The 20866-nt window shown below is 39.0% G+C and overlaps 1 protein-coding gene across 1 annotated transcript in view; it reads right to left on the reverse strand.

Annotated features, from left to right (window-relative positions):
- Positions 1-20866, reverse strand: part of tspan4a (tetraspanin 4a) — a 126776-nt gene that overhangs the window by 33611 nt on the left and 72299 nt on the right. The window contains exon 3 of the mRNA XM_073464786.1: positions 13353-13427. Coding sequence (XP_073320887.1) covers positions 13353-13427 — 75 coding nt within the window. The remainder of the gene's footprint in view (positions 1-13352; positions 13428-20866) is intronic.

Genomic DNA, 20866 nt, shown 5'->3' on the forward strand with positions numbered 1-20866 from the left:
GTGCAGGATTTAGCGGCATCTAGCGGTGAGGTTGCAGATCGTAACCAACTGAACACCCCTCAAGCCAGGGGGGTCATAAGGTAACAAAAACACGATTCTTATTTTACACTAATGAAAATGTACATGAATGAGGTCATGGTTTTGGGTTTTAGTTTAAGTGTTTTCTGTTTTATTTTGCAGGTTTTGTCCTCATATGTCTTGTTTTGATTTACACTTCCTGTCTTTGTCTTTTTCCTGTTCAGTTGTGTTTCATTAGTTAATTAGTCTTTGTTTATTTAGTCTATGTTTGTTCCTTCACTTGTTTTCAGTTCATCTGTTTTTGTGCTCATGTCAGTTCAACGTTCCCCTCGTCAGTTCAGACTTGCATTGGTCCCAATGTTCATTTATACAGCTATTACACTCTGCAATCAGTGTTTACTTGGTAAGTGTGACAAGTTAAAACTCGACATACACAGTAAAACTGCCAGAAACTGATCTGACAGGAGTTCAGTTAGACTACAACCATCACAGATAATGAGATAAAGGCTGTGAATAAAATGTATTCTAGAAATGTAATCAAATATCTAACCGACATCGACTGCTGAAATTCTCGGGGGCCGGGGTGTTGCAAAGCTTTGGGGTCCTGACATCAAAGAGTCTGTCACTTTTGGGAGCGGTAAGGAGGGCCCCCTGGCTCCGGCTCGCTGGGATTAAAAGATGTGAGATGCAGCTGTGAGCCAGACCAGGCTGAGGTGCAAAAAACATCTCAGTTGAAGCCAAAAAGTTTTCTATTGCCAGGTCGTAAAATTAGCACGTAGGTCACTCCACTAACATGCTCCATCTGAGTGGAGTAATCTTCCTTTGTTTCTGAGATCTTGTACCTCTTCACGTTGCTTCAGGACATCTTTATTTTCATTCCTTGTAACAGCCTGTTTATGCTTTTAATTTGCGTGTACTTTCAATTGCGCTGCTTTAATTGCTTTATGTAGATGTGATTGATTTTTTTTTTTTACCTGGGTGATTGTATTTATTTATTTCAGTTTTTCTTGTACTACTGGGTTGTGGGTGAGTGAGGGTGAGCGAATTGTCTGTTTGTGTATCTGTGGTGTTTGTTATGTTAAACTGTTTCTGTTTGTATTCGTGTCTATAGGTGCTCCTTGAAAATGAGATGCTACGTCTCAAGGGGCTATCCTCCCAATAAATTTAAATTCAAATTCTTAACTCAAGGTCTACTTTTCTCTCACAGCTTTCAGCCACATCTTCATTTCTCAGTGCCTTTGGGAGGGATTTTGCCCAGTTGTCAGGAAGAGTGAAGAAATATTTATATTTTAAAAAATATGTATTACTGTAAATAAATATACTTAATAAATACTTCATATTTTATATAAAATAACTAAATAAAATGTCTGCTTATACAGCAGCAGCAGGTGCTTCACAGAAGGAGTTATAACTAATATGACTAATGTGACTAATATATTAATTAACACTTAAAAATGCCCCTATATCTGCTTAAAACTGTTGATTGTTTCTAGACGTTTAATTAAATGTATAAATGTTGTGCACAAATGTTTAGCAGAGGAAGTAAAAATAAAGTGTTACTGGTTTTTGATAGCAGGTATTTTTAAAGTTTTACAAACGGCACCATCAGGACGAAATACATGGCCACTACATCTGATGTAGTAGCAGCCATGACTCATTTTAACAGCTCTGGTGCCCTTTGGGTTAGTGGATGAGGTCTTTCTGGGATCCAACCTGACCATAGCTCTTTGTGACTTCCTTTTTACAGCAGCATTACCTCACCTTGACTTTCCCCAAAGCACACAAGCAGATAGGAAATCACCTTCACAGCTGCCCCATGACAGGCAACTCATACAACTGCCAACCACTGAGCAGCAGCATGCTGCTTTGACCTAATAACTAACATCATGTAGAGGTGAGAACACAAATGATCCTGGCAGGATGAGCCACGCTGCAGGTGCACTCTGAAATGAGGACATCCTGTTATGAGGAAGCTGCAGCAGGGCAAAGACCAAATGTATCACTTTTTGGTGGTCATTTGTTGAGATTCCTTATTGTTTCTGTTTTTGTGAGACAGTTGAGGGTGACAGGCGAGACAGAAGAGCTATGCTTCAGCAGATTTAGAAAACACATGAAGTATGAATACTCTTTCATGTCTGACAAGTGAATAAGACATAACCAGGTGCATCCATCAGGGAGGGAAGCATTTGAAATATATTTTTTTACCAAAAAATACCTCAGTGCTGAGACAATACTCTGAAGAATATAAACTTGTTTTTCTTAAAAAGAAACAAAAGACGTATCCTTTCCATGATTTGCAAAATTCTGATTTAAATCAGCAAGTATCTTATCAAAACTAAGGGAACAAGATTAAAAATGCGACCAAGCTTTCGCTGCCAATTTTCAGTTTGTGATACTCAGTGCTATAGACACATTTAGGTCACAGTTCAAACAGTTTTGATGTTTGAGAGCCAGCTTCACATTTCACACATAAACACACCAGAAAAATAAAAACACTCGAGGCCATGTTTTAGCTTCATATGATAACCGAGCGACCGGGTTTCTACAACATCTAAAGGAAACTATTTCACTTGCAAAACAGCTATTGGCATGTATCCAGTTGATCTTCAGCAATATCATTTTCTCAGATTTAGATGATTATAGAGTAGATTTTTAGTAGAGCCACAAACTCTATGTGGTTTAACAGCAACTGCAAATGTAAAGTTGAGTGTAATGGTTTATTCTTGACCTTATATGAACCATGAATTATATAAGGAATATACAACCCTGATTCCAAAATAGTTGGGACGCTGTGTAAAGTGTAAATAAAACAGAATTCAATCATTCTCAAACAAATTGTTCACCAACAACAGATTTATGACGTGTTCCTGAGCCCATGTAGAAATGTCTTTTATATGATCATGTGTTTCATAAAGTGTTGAACCTCGCCCCATCGTTGCTTGTGACGACTGAGCCTTTCAAGAATGCTGCTTTCATACCCAATCACCTGTTACCAATGAACCTGTTTACCTGTGGAACGTTCCAAACAGGTGTCCCCATTCTTTTGTTGCTCCTGTCCCAACTTGTTTGAAACTTGTTTGGGCATCAAATTCAGAATAAGCATACAACAAAAATCAATGACTTGATTAGGTATATGTCAAAAAGAATGAGCAAATGATCACAATTATCATTCTGTTTTATTAAAGTTTTCCAAAGCTTCCCAACGTCTTTAGAACCAAAGTTGTATACTGCATGCTAGTATTCAGTATCATTTCAAGTGTTTTGATACCATTGCCAATATGACACCTGCATTTTAGTACCAAAAGCAGAATTATACTTTCTATGGTAGTTTACTTTATTAAGGAATTCCATAGAGCCCCTTTGAGTGTAATTAAGATCTAGTCTTGAATTAGCTAAATGTATGTATGATTGATTCTGTATAACTGTGCTGCTAATTAATATGACTGAATCCTGCCACCAGGATGTCCCTCAGCACAATCTGGTATCGCTGATATCGAAATGGGAAAAAGACGGGAAAAATGTGCACATGGAAGAAGTAATCATTTCAACACAGACCATGTTTTCCTAAATCCAGCCGAATATTTTGTTGCATAGATCTAACCCAACAGCAACAGAAAATGAGAGGAATTGGAAAATAATAAATGAATTTGAGGAAAAATGAATGAATGATATAATAATGTTGTGATTAGGACACAAACCCTGCCTCCTGGGTGAGACTTCTGAACTCAACCCATTCTGCCACAGCAGCTTTGTCACTTTCTCGTTACTAGAAATAATGGTACTGGAACAACATTAATTATGATGTTCTGGAAACAACACCAACACGGTGATATCAGGTAAACAGGACGCCCCAGTACATAAGGGAAAAAAACAACTTGGACCATATAAAATCTGAAAAACAACCATTTGGGTTGTATTTTTTGGGGCACGTTTTGTTGTTTTTGCAGTATCATTCCTCATTACTGGATGTTGGATTTGCATAATTGTCTAAACATAGTTTTATATCATTTCATTATATTTTCAGTGGAGCCTGGGAAAAGGATTTATTTCCTTTGACGACAAAAAGTTGGGTTTCAGAACTTTATAGTTAAATAAATAATAGCTCTTATTTATAAACGCTCTCTCATATGGCAATTTGTCTCCTCACTGCTCAAACTCAATGTTAAATCCACACCTGGGGCCTGATGGGTGTCAGAGGTATTTCCTCTGAGTGCAGGAAATCACTAACTTTAGCAGAAGTATAGATGAAGCAATTTGGGGTGAAGTCAGTATAACTGAAAGGTGAATGACAACTGCAGTGAAAATCACAGACTGATGACACAGAGCAGCTTAAGAGTAGACTTTTTTCTTTAATTCTCACCCATCAATGTCAAAATGAAACCTTTTTGCTATGGGGCCTTTGTTGCGAACAGTGTTTGAAGTCAAAGATCCAAGTCGAGGCAGAAGTCTGCGGTGTATCTCTGTTGGGGTCGAACGAGGACTGGATTTGAATATTAAATCAAAGAGTGTTCAGAATTCACATACATCTCTCTGACTGATGTCTTCTCAGCTGCTCACACAGCACTCTGTGAACTGAGTGTGCGTCTGTGTCTGAGCACTCACAAGCAAATATTGATATTTGGTTTCATTCAACAGTGGAGGGATACAACTACAATTATACGGCACAAAGAGGACACTGTTTATACATCTGTTGAAATGTAAAAGATTCTGATGTAATAAGCCGTCTAAATCAGTGTCCACAAACACACAGCGTTTCAGTTATTGATCTGGTTCTGGATCATTTATATAGGAGACTCAGAGTCCGATCAATATAGTTGCATAACAGCTTTATGTGCACCTCAGGGGTTACTTATCAAGGAGCTCGAGCAAGAATGGCCAATAATTTCTTTTACAGTGTGATTTGTACCCACTGAGTGTCAGCATGTTTGATTGGTTGGTTTCATTACAGTGTTCGCTCCGTTACTTGTGCCTTTGTTGAAAACTATTAACATCCCCGCAGGCTGTTTGAAGGGAATATTAATTTTCTACTCTACTACCATAAGTACTGTCACTACCACAAATGGCACCAGTACTTGAGATGACATTTGCTGTTCCCACAAATACTTTTTTACTGCTTCACTTAGTGCTTAAAGCGTTTTCAGATCTTTTACTGATGTAATATACAATGTAATAAACACTCAATTACCACCTGTATTTTAAAGTAAAAGTAAAGAATAACTACAATATCAGAATAACTTCTTTTATGGGATCAGCTTATTACTGTCTTAATATCATTAGTGGTGCACGAAGGCGCAAGCAGCATTTTAAGCTAAATCATGGCATGTTATGCAAGAACAAAGCCTTTGACAGTCAGGAAGGAGCATAAACTGAATTCACTTCACAACATATTAAACGACTCTTCTCAGTACAATTTTCTGTATAACCAATGCACCCATGTACAGTAAGTGGCCAATCACATCAAGGCATAATGCTAGAAACAAATGTGCAGGTTCTAAGATGAGCAAAAATACGTCTTTTTTGGGCCCCAGTGCATTGTGTGATGATGCAATTACACATTTGGCCACTATGCAAAATTCCTCGCCCTGGATGCTTGGTTTTCACGTCTTAGGTGAGGCAACCCACGACACTCACACACTGTCCACTCAGGGATCAGCTGGTCTGGGCTGCATGATCCACAGGTGGATTCACCTTTATTCACTGCAGACATTCTGACATGTCATGAGAGGAAATGAACATTAATGAAGGCTTCATTCCATTTTGGTGTCAGGTTTAAGGAGCTTGGCATTGTGTATGCCGGCTCACTGGCTTTTACTTACCAGGGCACATAAATGGAGCCATTGTTGATAAAGGTTTATTGTGGCTGACATAATTGACATGTTGTTCTGTCTTTTGTTAGATTTCGTGCAGTTGTCCGGATGGGAAAACGTACACCTTCAAATAGAAAAAAGACAACTTACAACTTTATAATTCTTATTAGGCATAGGGTTAAGTGCCATCTCATTAGTTTGTGCATAGCTCTGCACAAACCCAACCTGAGCAGGTCTGATTAGCTAGAAAGTGAGAACACCTGTGTGAGCATGCCGGGCCTGTAAATCCCCAACCATCTGTTGGACAGTGTTGCTGCTGCTGCCACTGCTACTCATGTAGCATTTTATTTTTTTAGGTTAGCCTATTAGCTGTTTTGCTTTAGGACAGCTTTGAGTGAATTTTAAAGGTAGAACAACTTGAGTGAAGATTTTGCAGTTATCCTGAAGCTGTTAGCGAGGAGAAGAGTAACTGAAGGGGAGGAAAGAAAAACATTGGACAGGTGTTTCTGGGTAAGTATTCTTACAGGTCACACTATAGACTGTATATAATAAATATAAAACCACAGATATATTATTTTTATTATTGAAACATCTCTATATACAGCTTATGGGACATTGCAAAACATGATTGCCTCCTAAGCTGATAGCTAGCAGCTTTAGCAGTGAAGGCTACAGCAGTTGCTTTGGATATTTATGGCAAGCAAACAGTCCAATGATCAATTAACATAAAACAACATGTCAAAGACACAGAAAATGGCACAATGTTGGTGTTGAAGCTAGTTTGTTGAGCTACTGCGGTTGGAGAGCTAACCGATAATATGTTAGCGTGCTAGCTAGCAAGTAAAAAAATCTAGGCTTCAAAAATATGGATGGTGTGACAAAGTGAATATGACCTTTTTAGACTTCAGTTCTCTCATCAAAGTTGAATTTCAATCTGATATTGAACATCAAATAATCGTGTGAATTTTAAGCAGCTTCAGACTCAAAGTGTTTTTCTGCATTCTGTCGGCAGCTGGTAAGGCGGCAACTATTTTCTCAAGGCTTTATCATCTGGGGATCATTGCTTCACTTCTACAAGCTGCTCATTCTGACATTTATGTATGAATTGATCTTGAGGCTCTGTCGAATTGGTATTTTTGAGCTTGGCAGTATCTGCTTTGAGGCTGCTGGCTGCTTGTGGGCTTGTCTTTGGGTTGGCTGACTGTTAATTCTTGCTCATATGAGGCATCTGTATTGGAAGTAATTGGAAGTAATTGCCGTTATTTGGGGGGCCCTCCCAAACAACTCATAACTAACTCTGGTCTATTATGGTAATGTTCTTTATTGGCTTTTAATGATGTTAACAAGACTTTTTACTTGCAGACTGACGGTGGAATTGTAAAATCATGTGCCAGTAACCAAAGATAAGCATATATATTGTGCTAACAGCATTAAACTAAATACTTAACTATACTTAAGAGGTTGTGAGGCTCATTAACTCAAAAATTAATAGGTGGTCAATGAAGATACCTTTGGACTGTTGTCAAGAGATCAGATTTTCCCTACCACTCCTCCTCCTCCTCCTACTACTACTACTTCTCATATTTCCCCTACTACACTACTACTACTGCTGCCACTAATTGGAAAAGCAATAATACAAATAATAATTGCTAAAAGATGAAGATTGCTGATAGTTCCCCAGTCCTTGAACAAAATATCACTGGTGGTCTGCTGTTGTTATTGCTCTATTTATGTTTGTCGGGTGGGGTAATGTTCCCCTGAGGTGATAATAAAGCCAGGCAGACAAGCCTGTAAACTTGCACGGAGATGGCATAAAACACCCATGCATCAATTTTCAATATCACGCTGCTGAGTCAGAGTCATTTTTATTCACTTTGACACTTCGAGTCACAGTGGCTCCACTGAAGTTAACCTCGCAGGACCTTTTCATCATCTTTAGGAACCAACAAAGTGAAACAAACGGTGACCGATTCAGCTGCATGGAAGATCTGTGAGCTGTTTGAAGTAGCTCCCAGCTGCGTCACACAGCTTTTTATCAGGTCTAAAGCATGTGTAATAAACTGGACCACTGAGCGTGACCATCCCTGAAGCCTGGGATGGAGTTCATCAACATGCACCTACTGCTGCGCACACTGTTTAAGTTGTGGCATCTGGAGGAATAGCGTCGGCTTGTACTCCGACTGCAGGACTGCTTCCAGGGAGTTACCATGGTGATGGAGGAGGAAAAAAGCAGCAGGTTGTGATAATCAGAGGTAAACTCAAGCTCTAAAAACTATAGGACACTCTGGAGGATAAAATCTAATTAATAACTGGCAAAGATTCTCATAATATGTGGGTCCAAAAATATTTGTGTGTCTGGAAGGAAGTAATGGCTAATTGTCTTGGGGCTGAATGTTTTTTTCACCTTGTAAGTTTATTTATGCAACATTCAAAGTAAATCCTCCAGCAATAAACATAACCCCAGGTTATTTGGAGGAAACTCTAAGACGATGCATCAAGTTCTTCCTCAACAACCTGTTTCACCTACTTCAATAACAGAGCCAGAACAACACTAAACTGCTGCTTCCCTCGTGTTTAAAGGGTTTGTAAATGTATTGAGTTCGGGGGAATGCCACAAAATGTGGTTTTGGTTCGATAACAAGTAATACCACGGCGAGCATCACTGCTAATGATACTAAAACTTTGTATTAATAAAAGCAGCTAATGTACTATCACAGAGAGGAGGGCAAGGAAGCATGATTTATGAGGTGCATCCTTAAAAAGATACACAGAAAACATTTTCATTACCATCAAAAAGATTAGTTGAACATTTCTTTTCGCTTAATGTCTTCATCACATCCAGGAGAAAAACTCCTGATGATTTGCCTCTTATGATCAGCGGTTCTTCCACTTTTGTGTGTTTTTCTCTCTCCCTGAACAAACGAGGTGAATGCTAAACACATCAGCAGCAAAGAGTGCATTCAGGAGGAGGTAATCTTTGTAATTTTGTGCAACTTCAAAGGAAACAGTTTATGTAGATCCTTGTATTTGTTAGTTTTTGTATTTATCCAATTAATGCTAGTATGGGTACTCAAAACAAAACCGCCAATCTAACAAGACTTCTCTTTTTCAAGCTGCTGAAAATAAGATATATCATTCTCATACATTTTTATAGCATCCAAACAGGATATTGGTTGGATACATAAAACATACTTAGGATATCAGATTGATTGTTTCACATCTTGTCTCCATTATAGTGATTTTTTTCTATACCATAGCCAAGTGGTCACCCCTACGCCGACGGAAAGTAGGGGGAAGTTTTGTAGTCCACAAAAAGGCATTGCAGCATTCTCCTGAACAACTGGTTAGCTGGGGCTCCAGCGTAATCAAAGCCCAAATTGACTTTGAAAGATGTTATTTAGACCCTTTTAAAAGCCAAAAGCTTCACTGTAGCCGTCACACTGAAAGATGTACGATGTGGGTGCACGAGCTTCACTGCAGATCGAGGGTGTAAATAGTGTCTTTTCAGTTTGGGATCTTGGGGACAGACTTCGATTACGCTGGACGGCATACTTGCCAACCTTGAGACCTCAAGAATAATGAGGATTTCCAAACCACAGCAAGGGTCTGGGGGTCCTTCCCTCGACTTGCCTTCAAGGGCAAACTAGCATAAATCTGTGGCATAAAGTCATATTTATCACTTTTCATTCAATCTTTTTGCCCATGCCCTTTAGAGACTCTGTGCACGCCACTGCCCTGTTTGTCAGCCTCTCGGAGGGGATTGATGCAGTGCTGGCACAAATTATTATGATAATAAGAAGGAGAAAAAGTTTTTAAAAATTGTCATAAATCGGGAGAAATATGCAAGAATTTGGGGAATGTAGGTCAGGCTTGTCACCACCACAAAGCGTCAGTATTTGACGAGTTGGGAATGAGACTCAAAAATCAACTTTTCTTTATTCAATGTGCAAAAAAGTTCTATCTTTGCAACATTATAAAGAGACATATATTGTGAAATATAGGCTACTTTGTGATATTATACTGTAGAGGTTTTATTCAGTTTTCCAGCAGTCATCACATTCCCCCATTTACAGAGTAAACAAGTTGCATGCGGTTTAAAAAATATCAATGGCAGTTCTGGCAATGGCTGTCCATTCTTTACCGTGAGCGATTTCCCTCGGTGCACCGGCACTACAGAACTTCTGGACTATCACTAACTTTATACTCTGTTCTGTCGCTAATCGCCTCCTGGGTATAGACATAACTGAATTATTCAGAGGCTGAATAATGGGGTGCAGTGAACATAAGGGAACACAGTCCCTAAGAGAGCGGTGAGGTGTGACAAAAAACCCCAACATTCATTAAAAGCTAAACAGAGCAGTGCCGATTGGCTAACAGCCCAGAAGAACGTGCCACTCCAGGAATTCTCATTGAGTTACACTGCCAAAGACAAACTCAGATGGAAATACAACACATTAGGCAATTATGTAATGATGCCAGAATTACAATAACAAAGAGATAAAAGCCTATTCAAAATGCATGCAGGTCCAAGGTCTATGGTCGCAAATATAATTCAGAAAGAGATATGTGGGAAATATCAAAGTAGGTTGTTATTTACCCAAATCTACAAAGGGATTGGAGTTAGATTTGGCCTTGGCCTGAGTCTTCAGGGATTATGTTCTCTGTCCCAACACATGAATAATGTAACGCAAGAGGCTGAGAAATTTCCAATGATTTATGATGTGGCTCTAAACCAAAGTCCACTCCACCTGGTAGCGTTTGTATTAAGGGCCTCGAGGGGGCGCCCAATATACTGCTCACTAAATTCAATTGCAGCACCTGCAGAAATTTTTTTTGTGATTTTCTAATTTAATCTAATAATAGTATACTCGAGCAACCCAATTTCCAGAATAAATGTTAGCTTAATTTACTGTAAAACCACAGACAAGTAAAAACTGCACCAACGTCTGTTTGGGGTGAATTTTGGATTTCTCTCGCGTCACAACGCTGTGCTTGTGGTCTGCTTAGGTTGGTTGGTTTGGCTTAAAATACCCGTGTTGGTTGCAACAATCACAGATGGAGATGGTCCGACTTCCCGTGGAAAAATATAAGTAAAAAATATAAAATATAAGATTTAGCTCGCCACAAAAACGGCTGGAAATATACCCAGTTTGCCTCAAAAACACACATGCTTTTGATGCTACATAAATGGCTGGAAATGTCCCCAGGTGTCCTTGAAAGCATCCACTGGCGTGAATCGATATGCCGCCGGCCATTTAGCAGCTTTGTTGGCTGTAATAACGACACTACCGTCGCCTCCACCTCCTGATGTGAAAGTCAGCTAATAAGCCTATAATGTGAATGTGATATCCCATGTTTCCTACAAATGTCAACCTTTGACACATCTGTGGTTTGCAGAAACGATTACTGCTAATATTATATCCTGGTGACTGGACTGACTGGAGTTCATTATTGGGATGGAAAATGTTTAAAATCAGGTCAGACAAATTGTCAAGTTCTCAGCAGAAACTGAAAAATATTGATAATCATTCAATCATTACAATCATATATATATATATTATATATAGATATTCTCAGGCCTCTCAAATGTGAGGCCTGCTGTTTTTATCTATTTTATATAATGTATGTTATATTTAGATATAATGTATACTAAATATCTGGGGTGTTTTGGGCAGTAACTAAACAAGCAATTTAATTTGTGCTCTAGGAAATTGTAATGTATATTTTTCTGACATTTTATTGTCTAAACAATTAATCAGTTAATCTAAAAATAATCAACATCCTAATCTGCAATGAAACAATCATTAGTTGCAGCACTAAATGGAATTTAAAGTGGCAATTACTAATTGATAGAGGATCGACCATGAAATTATACAAAAGCAGTCACTTGTTCACTGCTGTTGTTCTTGTTGTTACTGCTTGTTGCTTGCAATTTAATTTAACTAGTAATTTGATTAAAACATACACGCTTTGGATGCTTGATTCTATCATTGCACAACATTCAGGCTCTTTTGTTTGTTAAAGAGGTCATATTGTGCTTTTTGGGTTTTTGGCTTTCCTTCGTTGTGTTTTTGTGCATGTAAAAGGTCTCCAAAGTGAAAAAGCCCAAAGTCCACGCCACAGTGAGTTAGTCTCTCCCACAGAAAACACTGCTCCTGCACTGCCTGAAACACCGTAACTTATGTTTGTCACTATGTAACAGGCGTTACATACATTTATATTTTTTAGATATTCATTATAAAATATATACACTCCAGTCTGTCAGCAGACATACAGTTGCTACTGCTGTAGTGGTGTTAATTTAGATCACACTACCTTGCTCAGCATGACCTGCCCTACTCTGCCTCTGATTGGCCACATCCTGCTCATTAATGCGCATGTGCAACTCTCACCAAAGATTGAACAGATGTCTCACTCTGTAGCTGAAACGGAGCGTTCAAGACACAGTGTGAAAAGGGATGCTGCAGCTATGCACCAATGAGAAAAATAGTGGGTTTTTTAAGTTAAATTATGTAAACCTTTTCCACTAGGACCCCCAAATAGAAATATGAACCTGAAAATTAGCATAACATGACCTCTTTAAGAATTTAATTGCACTTTTTAAGTAAGTATGTGAATAATCAGACTGTGGAAACAGCAGGTCTGCAATACAAGATAATATGTGCATAATACTCAAGGGCTTTGAGGCAGGCTTTTTGAAAGGCGCTTGGACTGAATTCTCAAACTTATGAGTCACTCATGGCATCAACCCAGACTCATTTGAAATGCAATTCCCTCCAGTGGTCAAACTAATCTCACTAATCTCTCACTAATACCCATTGTCAAGATAATGTTTGTAATTCTGTGTTTGATAGATGTTTACGGACATAATAGAAGAGACACTGTTAATGCCTACATAAATCTTGGGGTTTAATATTTGCAATGCCGTGCAATAATAATATGATGTACTTATTGTAAAGAAATCACAACAAATCCAAAATCGAGCCCTCAAACCCTTAATTAAGATTAGGATGGATGGAATTTAACATGCCCTTTCAATACGTTATTAAAACCTAAGCAGACTATGTGAAGGGATTACACATTTATATTAGGAGAGGCATAGCTCATCCTCTTCTCTCTCTCTTGCCCGACTTGTTTATTTACAGTGGAAATCATCCAAAATGCATGAACGGAGATAAATTGGGATTTATTAACAGGCAGAGGAAATTGTAGGCTGTGTTTTATTTTGCTGGTCGTAGCCCAGAGACCAGAAGATGTGTGAGCACCAACCAAACTAAAATAATTTCCGTTTCATTAGAGCATTGTTTATGCAGAATGTCAGCTGACATTGCTTAACCAACAAACAACAAAGCTTGTATGAACTTCAAAAACAGCCTCGCTGCCGACACACATCCTTTCACATGCCAGCTTCTATCTGAAACATCAGCAATCTGCATGGCATATTAAGGGCTTTTCCACATCCACTTATTATCTTGTTCAGTTGGGAAAAAATATCACTGGATATAACATGTTATCAAGGCGTCTTACCTCGTCTTGGTAGATGAAGAAAAGCATAATGGACAGAATTTCCAGGAAGAAGATGAGCAGGAGGAGGATGAAGAACTGTGGAGACACAAAGGAAAGAGGGAGGACAGCAGAGTTATTTAATACACCATTTATCAGAGAGGAGGAAAAGGCCACGGGTGATAATAGGCATCTGTCTGTGAAGACTCTATGAGGTGTAAATTGAGGAAAAGGCAGCAGACTCCACTATGTGTGAGAGAGTGATAGGAAAAAGTAAGAAAGAAATGACCAGACTGTCAAGGAGAAAGAGTTGGTGAAGTAAGGACGATCGAAGAGCTGTAGATTGTTCAGCCGACAGGTAGAAGGAGCAGAGAGAGATGAGGAGGTTGGACAATCATAGCGGCCTGGATGGACTGGGAGAGGTGATATACAGTTTCCCTCTATCCACTTTTGAATTTGTTAAAAGGGCCACATTTTATTCCTCTCCACCCCTCCTCTCTGTGGCGGCCAGGATGAGCTGCTTGATGGGTGATACATCTTCTTGCTGTGGGCCCATGTGAGTGCTTAAAACAGTTACGAGCTCATCAATCAAGTCCTCTGCTAGGACACGGCTCTGACTCTCACATGCGGAAGTGACCAGGGAGGTGACATACTTTGAGAGACAATGGTTCCAGAGTGTCAGAAAAAGATAGCAATTAAATAGCACTAGATCATCAATTCTGAATATCTGAATAATACCACTCCTACATAAAAATTAGCGTGTATGTGAGGGTACTTTAGACATGGGTAAAACTGCTAAAAATAGGCATTTGACTCATTTCACTTGTCAGGAGACAAGGTTGCCTTTTTTGTGTTTTTGCCCTTGTGTGTCCCATTCGTCATAATGCGCCAGAAAACCACCAAAAGAAAGCAGCATGTCGTATACCTCATCAGACTGCATCCAGAAGATGTTAAAACTTTTTTTTAAAAAGGCTTGCTCAGGAGTGAGACATCTCGCTTCTTCTCATCTCTGTTGAGAGTTGCACATGCGCAGTACCAGTATCAGGCAGCTGACAAGAACAGGAGCTACTAACAGTGGTTACTTTTTAAATATATTTTACTTCAGCCTCTCTTTCAAACTCAGTGCTGACTGAACAATGTTCGAGCGCTGCTTGATAGAGACAGAGACGGATTTCAAAGTATTAACAAGCCAGCGGTCTTAACTTCAACACACTTCAAAGCATCATGCCTGAAAAGTTGAAAAAATCAGAGCTGGAGCTGATAAATAACTGCTGTGACTACTGCAAAGTAAGACATTGATGACAAGAGCCAGATGTTAGCGGGTGTTAGTGTTTTTTTATCCAGTGTGAAAGGGGTATAAGTCTACTATCAGCTCTATGCTGCATTTTTAACCTGCAGTGAAGTCAGCCATTGGTTTGAGGACTATCTATTTGAAGCCTCGGGTTTGCTGTTATGGCTGTTTTGCCATCTTGGTTTTTTGGAGCCAGAAGGAACCAACTTTGCATACTGCTATGAATCTATCCTGATCAGGTCTTACGGAGAACCTGAGGACATGCCATTGTAGCGACTTGTCAATCATAAGGTAGCCACGTTGCAAAGCATACCCTGCTTTATCATCCGTTTTACTCTAAATGGGACCATATTTTATTAAATGAACATCAAGCTCCATTGAAGAAGACTTGAAACTAGCAATCGGAACATTAAACTCATTAGGAAACTTTTTTCTGTGGTAATAAATCAAGTGAGAATAATTCTACACCTATAACTTGAGCCCCATTTTAGTCTATTTGTTTACTGTTATACTTGTAACTGAAATGGTTTGGAGTGTGCAGAATTAACTACCACTTGTTTGTATCCACTGTGTCTCCATGGATGTACAGGTAACTATCACTGCAGTACTTTGATACTAAAGGAAACTTGATCATTCTTAGGCAAGATCTGGACAAAGCGATTTATGGACAGATGATTCGAGGTAATGACATCCCCAAAAGGTGGAGAGGAGTCAAAGAATCAGGTGGTAAGGTTCATTTTCTTTTGGGAATTTTCACCGTACTTAATTAATTTAATTCATCTTTATTTGTAGAGGGACCATGTATAATATTAAACATAAATGTTGCCATTTGATGCATTGTACCAGAGTTAATTTACATCTACAGTCCTTAGCTAAGACCAGCCTGGCATTGGCAGGTCAATAGCAAAAAGACTCACTCTTGAACCTCTTATTTATTCATTCATTCTCGATTTTTAACAGAAAGACCAGTGTGAACGTTGGCCTACAGTGGCCGACAGGAGTTACTAGTTAACATGGTCACTCGTTCAACTGAAACACAGTCAGTGCAGTAGTGCCTTTGCCTTACAGCTGTTGGAACAAACTTTAAAATAAGGTCTAAGATCTGAATATTCAGCAGATAGATTGCTTATTTGTCAACTCACATTTGTTCGGAAATAGATTGTGGTCGACTGCTGAGGTGAATTAAGCGAAACTTTTCTTACCGCCAGCCTCCTTCATACTACTCCATATATTGGCTCACCGAACACTGTATCACACCTCTGAAACTCAATAAATCAAAGCTGTCCTATATTAGACAAACAGTTGTTATTTGCCCGCAAACCAGGTCGGCTGAAAATCTGTCTGAACAGTAGGAGGGCCGGATGCATCTGCCAGAGAGAGTGAAACATGAGCCAGCAGATTCACCTGGTTACCAGACTACAACAGCAATACATGTCAGCACACAAACCTAAGATGGTAAACATTATATGTGCTAAGCACTATTGTTGAGAGCATGTTGGCATGCTGACATTAGTATTTAGCTCATGCAGAGCACCACTGTGCCTCACAGAGCTGCTGTGTGGCTTTCTTGTTTTGTTTTTTTTTTAAGTGTGAGGCACAGAGAGCATAAGATCATCTCAGGGGGTCAGGACAGATTTCAAAAGTAGACATTTTGTTCTTCAAAGACATCGTGGCTACATGTCCTCTGTGTATTCCAGGCGTTTGCTTGACGCTGGATGTGAGTGCTGTTAGTTCACAAGGCTGCATCAAGCAGGGCTGCCAGTTGCCACTGAGGTCTTTCTGGCAGCGCCTGTATGAATGAATCATTAAGCATGGCAGCAGTGGAAGGTGAGAGACTGACTAGGTAACAGCATAATGCCCACAGTTTCTTTGACTCACTGGTGCTCTTTTTAAGAGGTTTTCTCAAATAACCGTCTGAAATCAATTTCTATTGTTCTGTCAGGCTTCATTGTCTGAATTTAATGCAATGTGCTGTGTAAAATTCCAGTTAACTCCAATTTGAGGGGATTTTTAAGAGTTTATTTTACTCTTATGCTCCACTGTGGGTTGAGAAATTCAACCTCTTCAGGCTGATGAAATCCTTAAACAAGCCAGAAGATAATGTCAGAATACAATTCAGTCAAGTGAATGCCCGTATAAATTTGGCATTTGAAGAAAGTTTCTTCCCAAGACAGTCATTATATACTTCTCTACTAGTTCTGCAACAAAAAAAGATTTTAAAATATGTGGGACGAGGGAGACCAACACAGAGGTGGTCTGACAAAATATGGCAAAAGCTTAGTTGAAATCTGTGCCATTTTGTCCTTCTGTGATATTTCTTGACCTGCTGGTGATCCTTGAAGGAAAATCTTTTTCCTCTGCAGTTTTAAAAGAGTGAAAGTTCAACTGTGCAGCTTCACTGCTAAAATTGTCAGTGTCTGGTCAAGAGTTCTGGAGCAGATTCAGGCTGCTACAGGCACTTTAACCTTCCTACTGGATTATTTTTTTTCTCTACATGCAGTTGTATAAATCAATTCTTGGCAACTAGAAGGGAGATGACTAATACAAAATGACAGACCCTTAATCCATTATGACAAATTATTACTTAGTTGAGTTCTCAGGGAAATGTGGTAGCACTGAATTGCAAAGTAATGTGAATTATTTACATATCGAGCAGAGAAGCTAATAATCAAACCTAATTTTTCAGTCTGAGATACATGATATGTGTAGGGGGGTTATTTTGCCCTAACCAATCAGTAGTTCGTTTACAGTAGGACAGCAGCTCATAAAGTTGTGCCTACCTATTCCACACTGTGTTCTGTATTCTCCCATTGTGGTGTCACATTTTTCCTGGCTCTGACACAGAAAGATTGTGTCTCTATTCTTAAAACATCTGATTTGGCTCAGTTGTCTTTCCAACTTGGCAAACTGTAAATGGGCAGGACAACAGAACTTACTCAATCGCTGAAAAATTCAAATGTCTACAACTATTCAGCAATCTGGAGCCAGACTTTCAGCAGAACATTAGACATTTTTCAACTTGTTTCCAACTTCTAAACAAATTATCACATTTCGCTCTTTAAAGTGAGTGTATTTTGTTTGAAGTCACAGCCCATCGAGTGTCCTAAGCCTTTAAACCTTAAGCTCAACAGATTAATTTTTTGACAAAAGAGAAAACAACGAAGTGATCTTTTAAAGTAGAGAAAAACATCTGTATTCTTTGCTTTTATCATCTCACTCCCGGGCTCTAAATGGCTCTTTGCTTGACTGCCTTCTTTGGTGTTTCTTTGAGACCATGAAATCACAGCAGAGAGCAGAGGGACATCGTTAAGAATAAGAAACTGATACTCACCAGCACTCGGAAAACAAACAGACCCATTCCCCGTGGCTCTCTGAATATTTCCCCATTAATCTGACTTTAATAAGAAATTTGACTCCTCCTCTTTGGACCAAAGGCAATAGCCAGACTCAACGGGATCATTTGATGGGAAAAGACTGCATTTTGCTTTCATAATATACAGCAAGACAGCTGTTGAATTAGCTTGAGAAATTCCAAATACAATGTGTTGCTATTATCAGATGGGTTGCAGAAATTAACTGTGAATGATGAATATCCATTTGTGCTCAGTGGAGAAAGGCTAATGATAGTAAAAGCAATAACTGTGTGCCAATTAAGTCAAGTGCAGGGGAATCGTTCTGAAGCTGTTGCTTTCTTGATGAAACATAACATATTTAAAAAGGACAGATGCAACTTCACAGGCAGTTAGTAAAAACAAAAACATCTGAACAGTTGGTTGACAACATGTCTTTTTCTCAGAGTAACAAAAAGGTTTCAATGAGACATAAAATTAACAAATAGCATAATTTGCTCCAAATTTACTTTGAAGGGCTGTCGGCTAACAAGACAGTAAACACACACTGGTCTAAATGACAGACAAGTGGAAAACATTTGCATGTGCTCTTATGTTTTAATGGTAGTTTGTGTTCAAAGTAAGGTTTGTGTGGAAGGACATGGATGCAGTATATCTCTGCTAGAATCTCAAATTGAATGTGGGGAGGGTTTGTGCTGGTGTGCGCTCAGCGTCTCGCTGTGATAAATTATTATAAACAAAGAGTCAGATCCCGTAACAAAGGGCCCAAAACAGGCTCAATATGTTCTCCTTGGATTGTCATTATTCAAACTGAAATACGTTATTCTGTTTGCTGCAGTGGCTTCCAGCAGCATAACTACAGGAGAGATTTATAGGAGATCAGAACAAAAGGAAACAACGTAGGGCTAAAAGCAGGTTTTCTATGGAGCAAAAAGATTTAGAGCTTCCTAAACTGATGTCAAACAAGATTTACAAACTTCTCCTTGTGAACTGCCAGTGATGGAAGAAGTACTCAGAACCTTCAGTCACTGTAAGTACCAAAAGAACAATGTCAAAACATCCATTACAATAAAAATCCTTCATTTGAAACTCTAGTTAGGTAACAGTACAAGTATTATGGACAAAACATAGGTGGTTTGAGCTATAGCTAATGTAGCTATATACTTAAGTGACAACGGACAACTTTCCCCCCTGAGCATTTCCAAGTTTGCGCCGCTGTTGCAAAGACAGCTGGATCATTTCTGTTTTCCTCAGAGTCGCAAACAGCAACAACACAATCATTTAGTCTATTATAGAACCGGATCGCCAGTTAACCTTCCTTTTCCCTTGTGACCCATAACCATTACATTGCGCAATAAACATTTAAGTCATAATAATATGTTGAAGCAGAAAACCAAGGATTCCAAGTGGTTACAAGATAAAACTTGAAGGCTTTTTTAGGACATATTACAAGAATTTACTTTATTATGAGAAGGTATATCTGCAAACAACTCGTATACCATTCGTACACCAAAATTTGCATGTACGTGCATGTTTTTGTAACCTGGGTAAACCTGTCAGAAACAGGCCTTGACTTCCTGCCCATTTCCAGTGGATGGGTTTGCCTTTCTGTTTTTTTGGCGTGTCACACTCGTCATCACGAATGCGGCAAAAAACAGGGAACAGTAGAAATCAGCAGATCATTTACCTCATCAGAATACATCCAGAAGACGTTAAACTTGTTTTAAAAAAGTCTTGTGTAAATAACATCCTGAAGTAGACACATAGTTTTTTCCAGAGCTAATGATGGAAGTTGCTAACGAATGACACATCCTGCTCCTTTTCATATCTCTGTTGCGAGTTGCACATGCAAAGTAAGGGTCGTGAAATTGGCATTGATCGGGTACTGACGTGGCAGCTGGGGACAATGGTAGCACTTTTTATTTCAGCCTCTCTTTCAAACTAAATACCGACTGAACAATGTTTGAGTGCTGCTTTTCACAGAGACGGATAGAAAACTATCTACACGCCAACGTCCTTAACCTCAACGGGCACAATAGCGCTGTTTCCATCACTACCAAACCCAGCTGGAGCCGATAAACAGCCATGACTACTGTAGAGTCATTTGACACAGGAATGAATACTGATTTTTTAAGCTTTCACACTGAAGACAGAAGCTAAATGTTAGCTGGTGTTAACATTACCTTTATATAAACGAGCACGTGCCAAAAAGGTTTGGAACCACTGATTTAATCTTTGACGAAACACTATATCGTAAATTATCACGTTTTTTAAAAAAATAAATAAAAAGTAACTATAGAAGTCAATTAATAAAGTGTAGTAGTTCCCTCTGAAATTTAGCAGAGTAGAAGCAGAAAGTATAAAATTCAAAATATTCCTTTACAATACTACCTTAAGAAAGCACTTAAGTACACTAATTTCCACCAGTGTGCACTCTATAATATGACATTTGTAAACATAAACCATCACTCTTGCCAGTCCTCTGTATGTTGTAGACTGCTTTCATCTTGGAAATCTTTTTCCTGATCATTTCGTCACAGGAAGAGCAATAGCCAGAAAGATTCAATTTTACCCTCCGGACCTCTCATTTCTCATCACCAGATAACACGAAGAATTGGAAACCAGGAGAGCTGCTCAGTATTTCTTCTCGCTGCTGCTCTCTCCGTGCAAGCCTATGAGATATTGATAGTACTGACACGTGTAATGGTGTATATTATCATGTCAGTCTATCACAGGAGAGATAAGTCAGTGAAAAGGTCCTTTAAGACTTCTTAATTCGTCTTGTGGTGAGCCGGTGTCCTGCAGGTTTTTGTTCCATTACAGTTTTTGTACCATGAGAGGTAATGAGCCACAGCCGGTCTGTATCTAACAGACGTCTTCAGGGCAGAACAAAAACC

This window comes from Pagrus major, chromosome 4 (assembly GCF_040436345.1).
Source record: "Pagrus major chromosome 4, Pma_NU_1.0".
In the NCBI taxonomy this organism is placed as follows: Eukaryota; Metazoa; Chordata; class Actinopteri; order Spariformes; family Sparidae; genus Pagrus; species Pagrus major.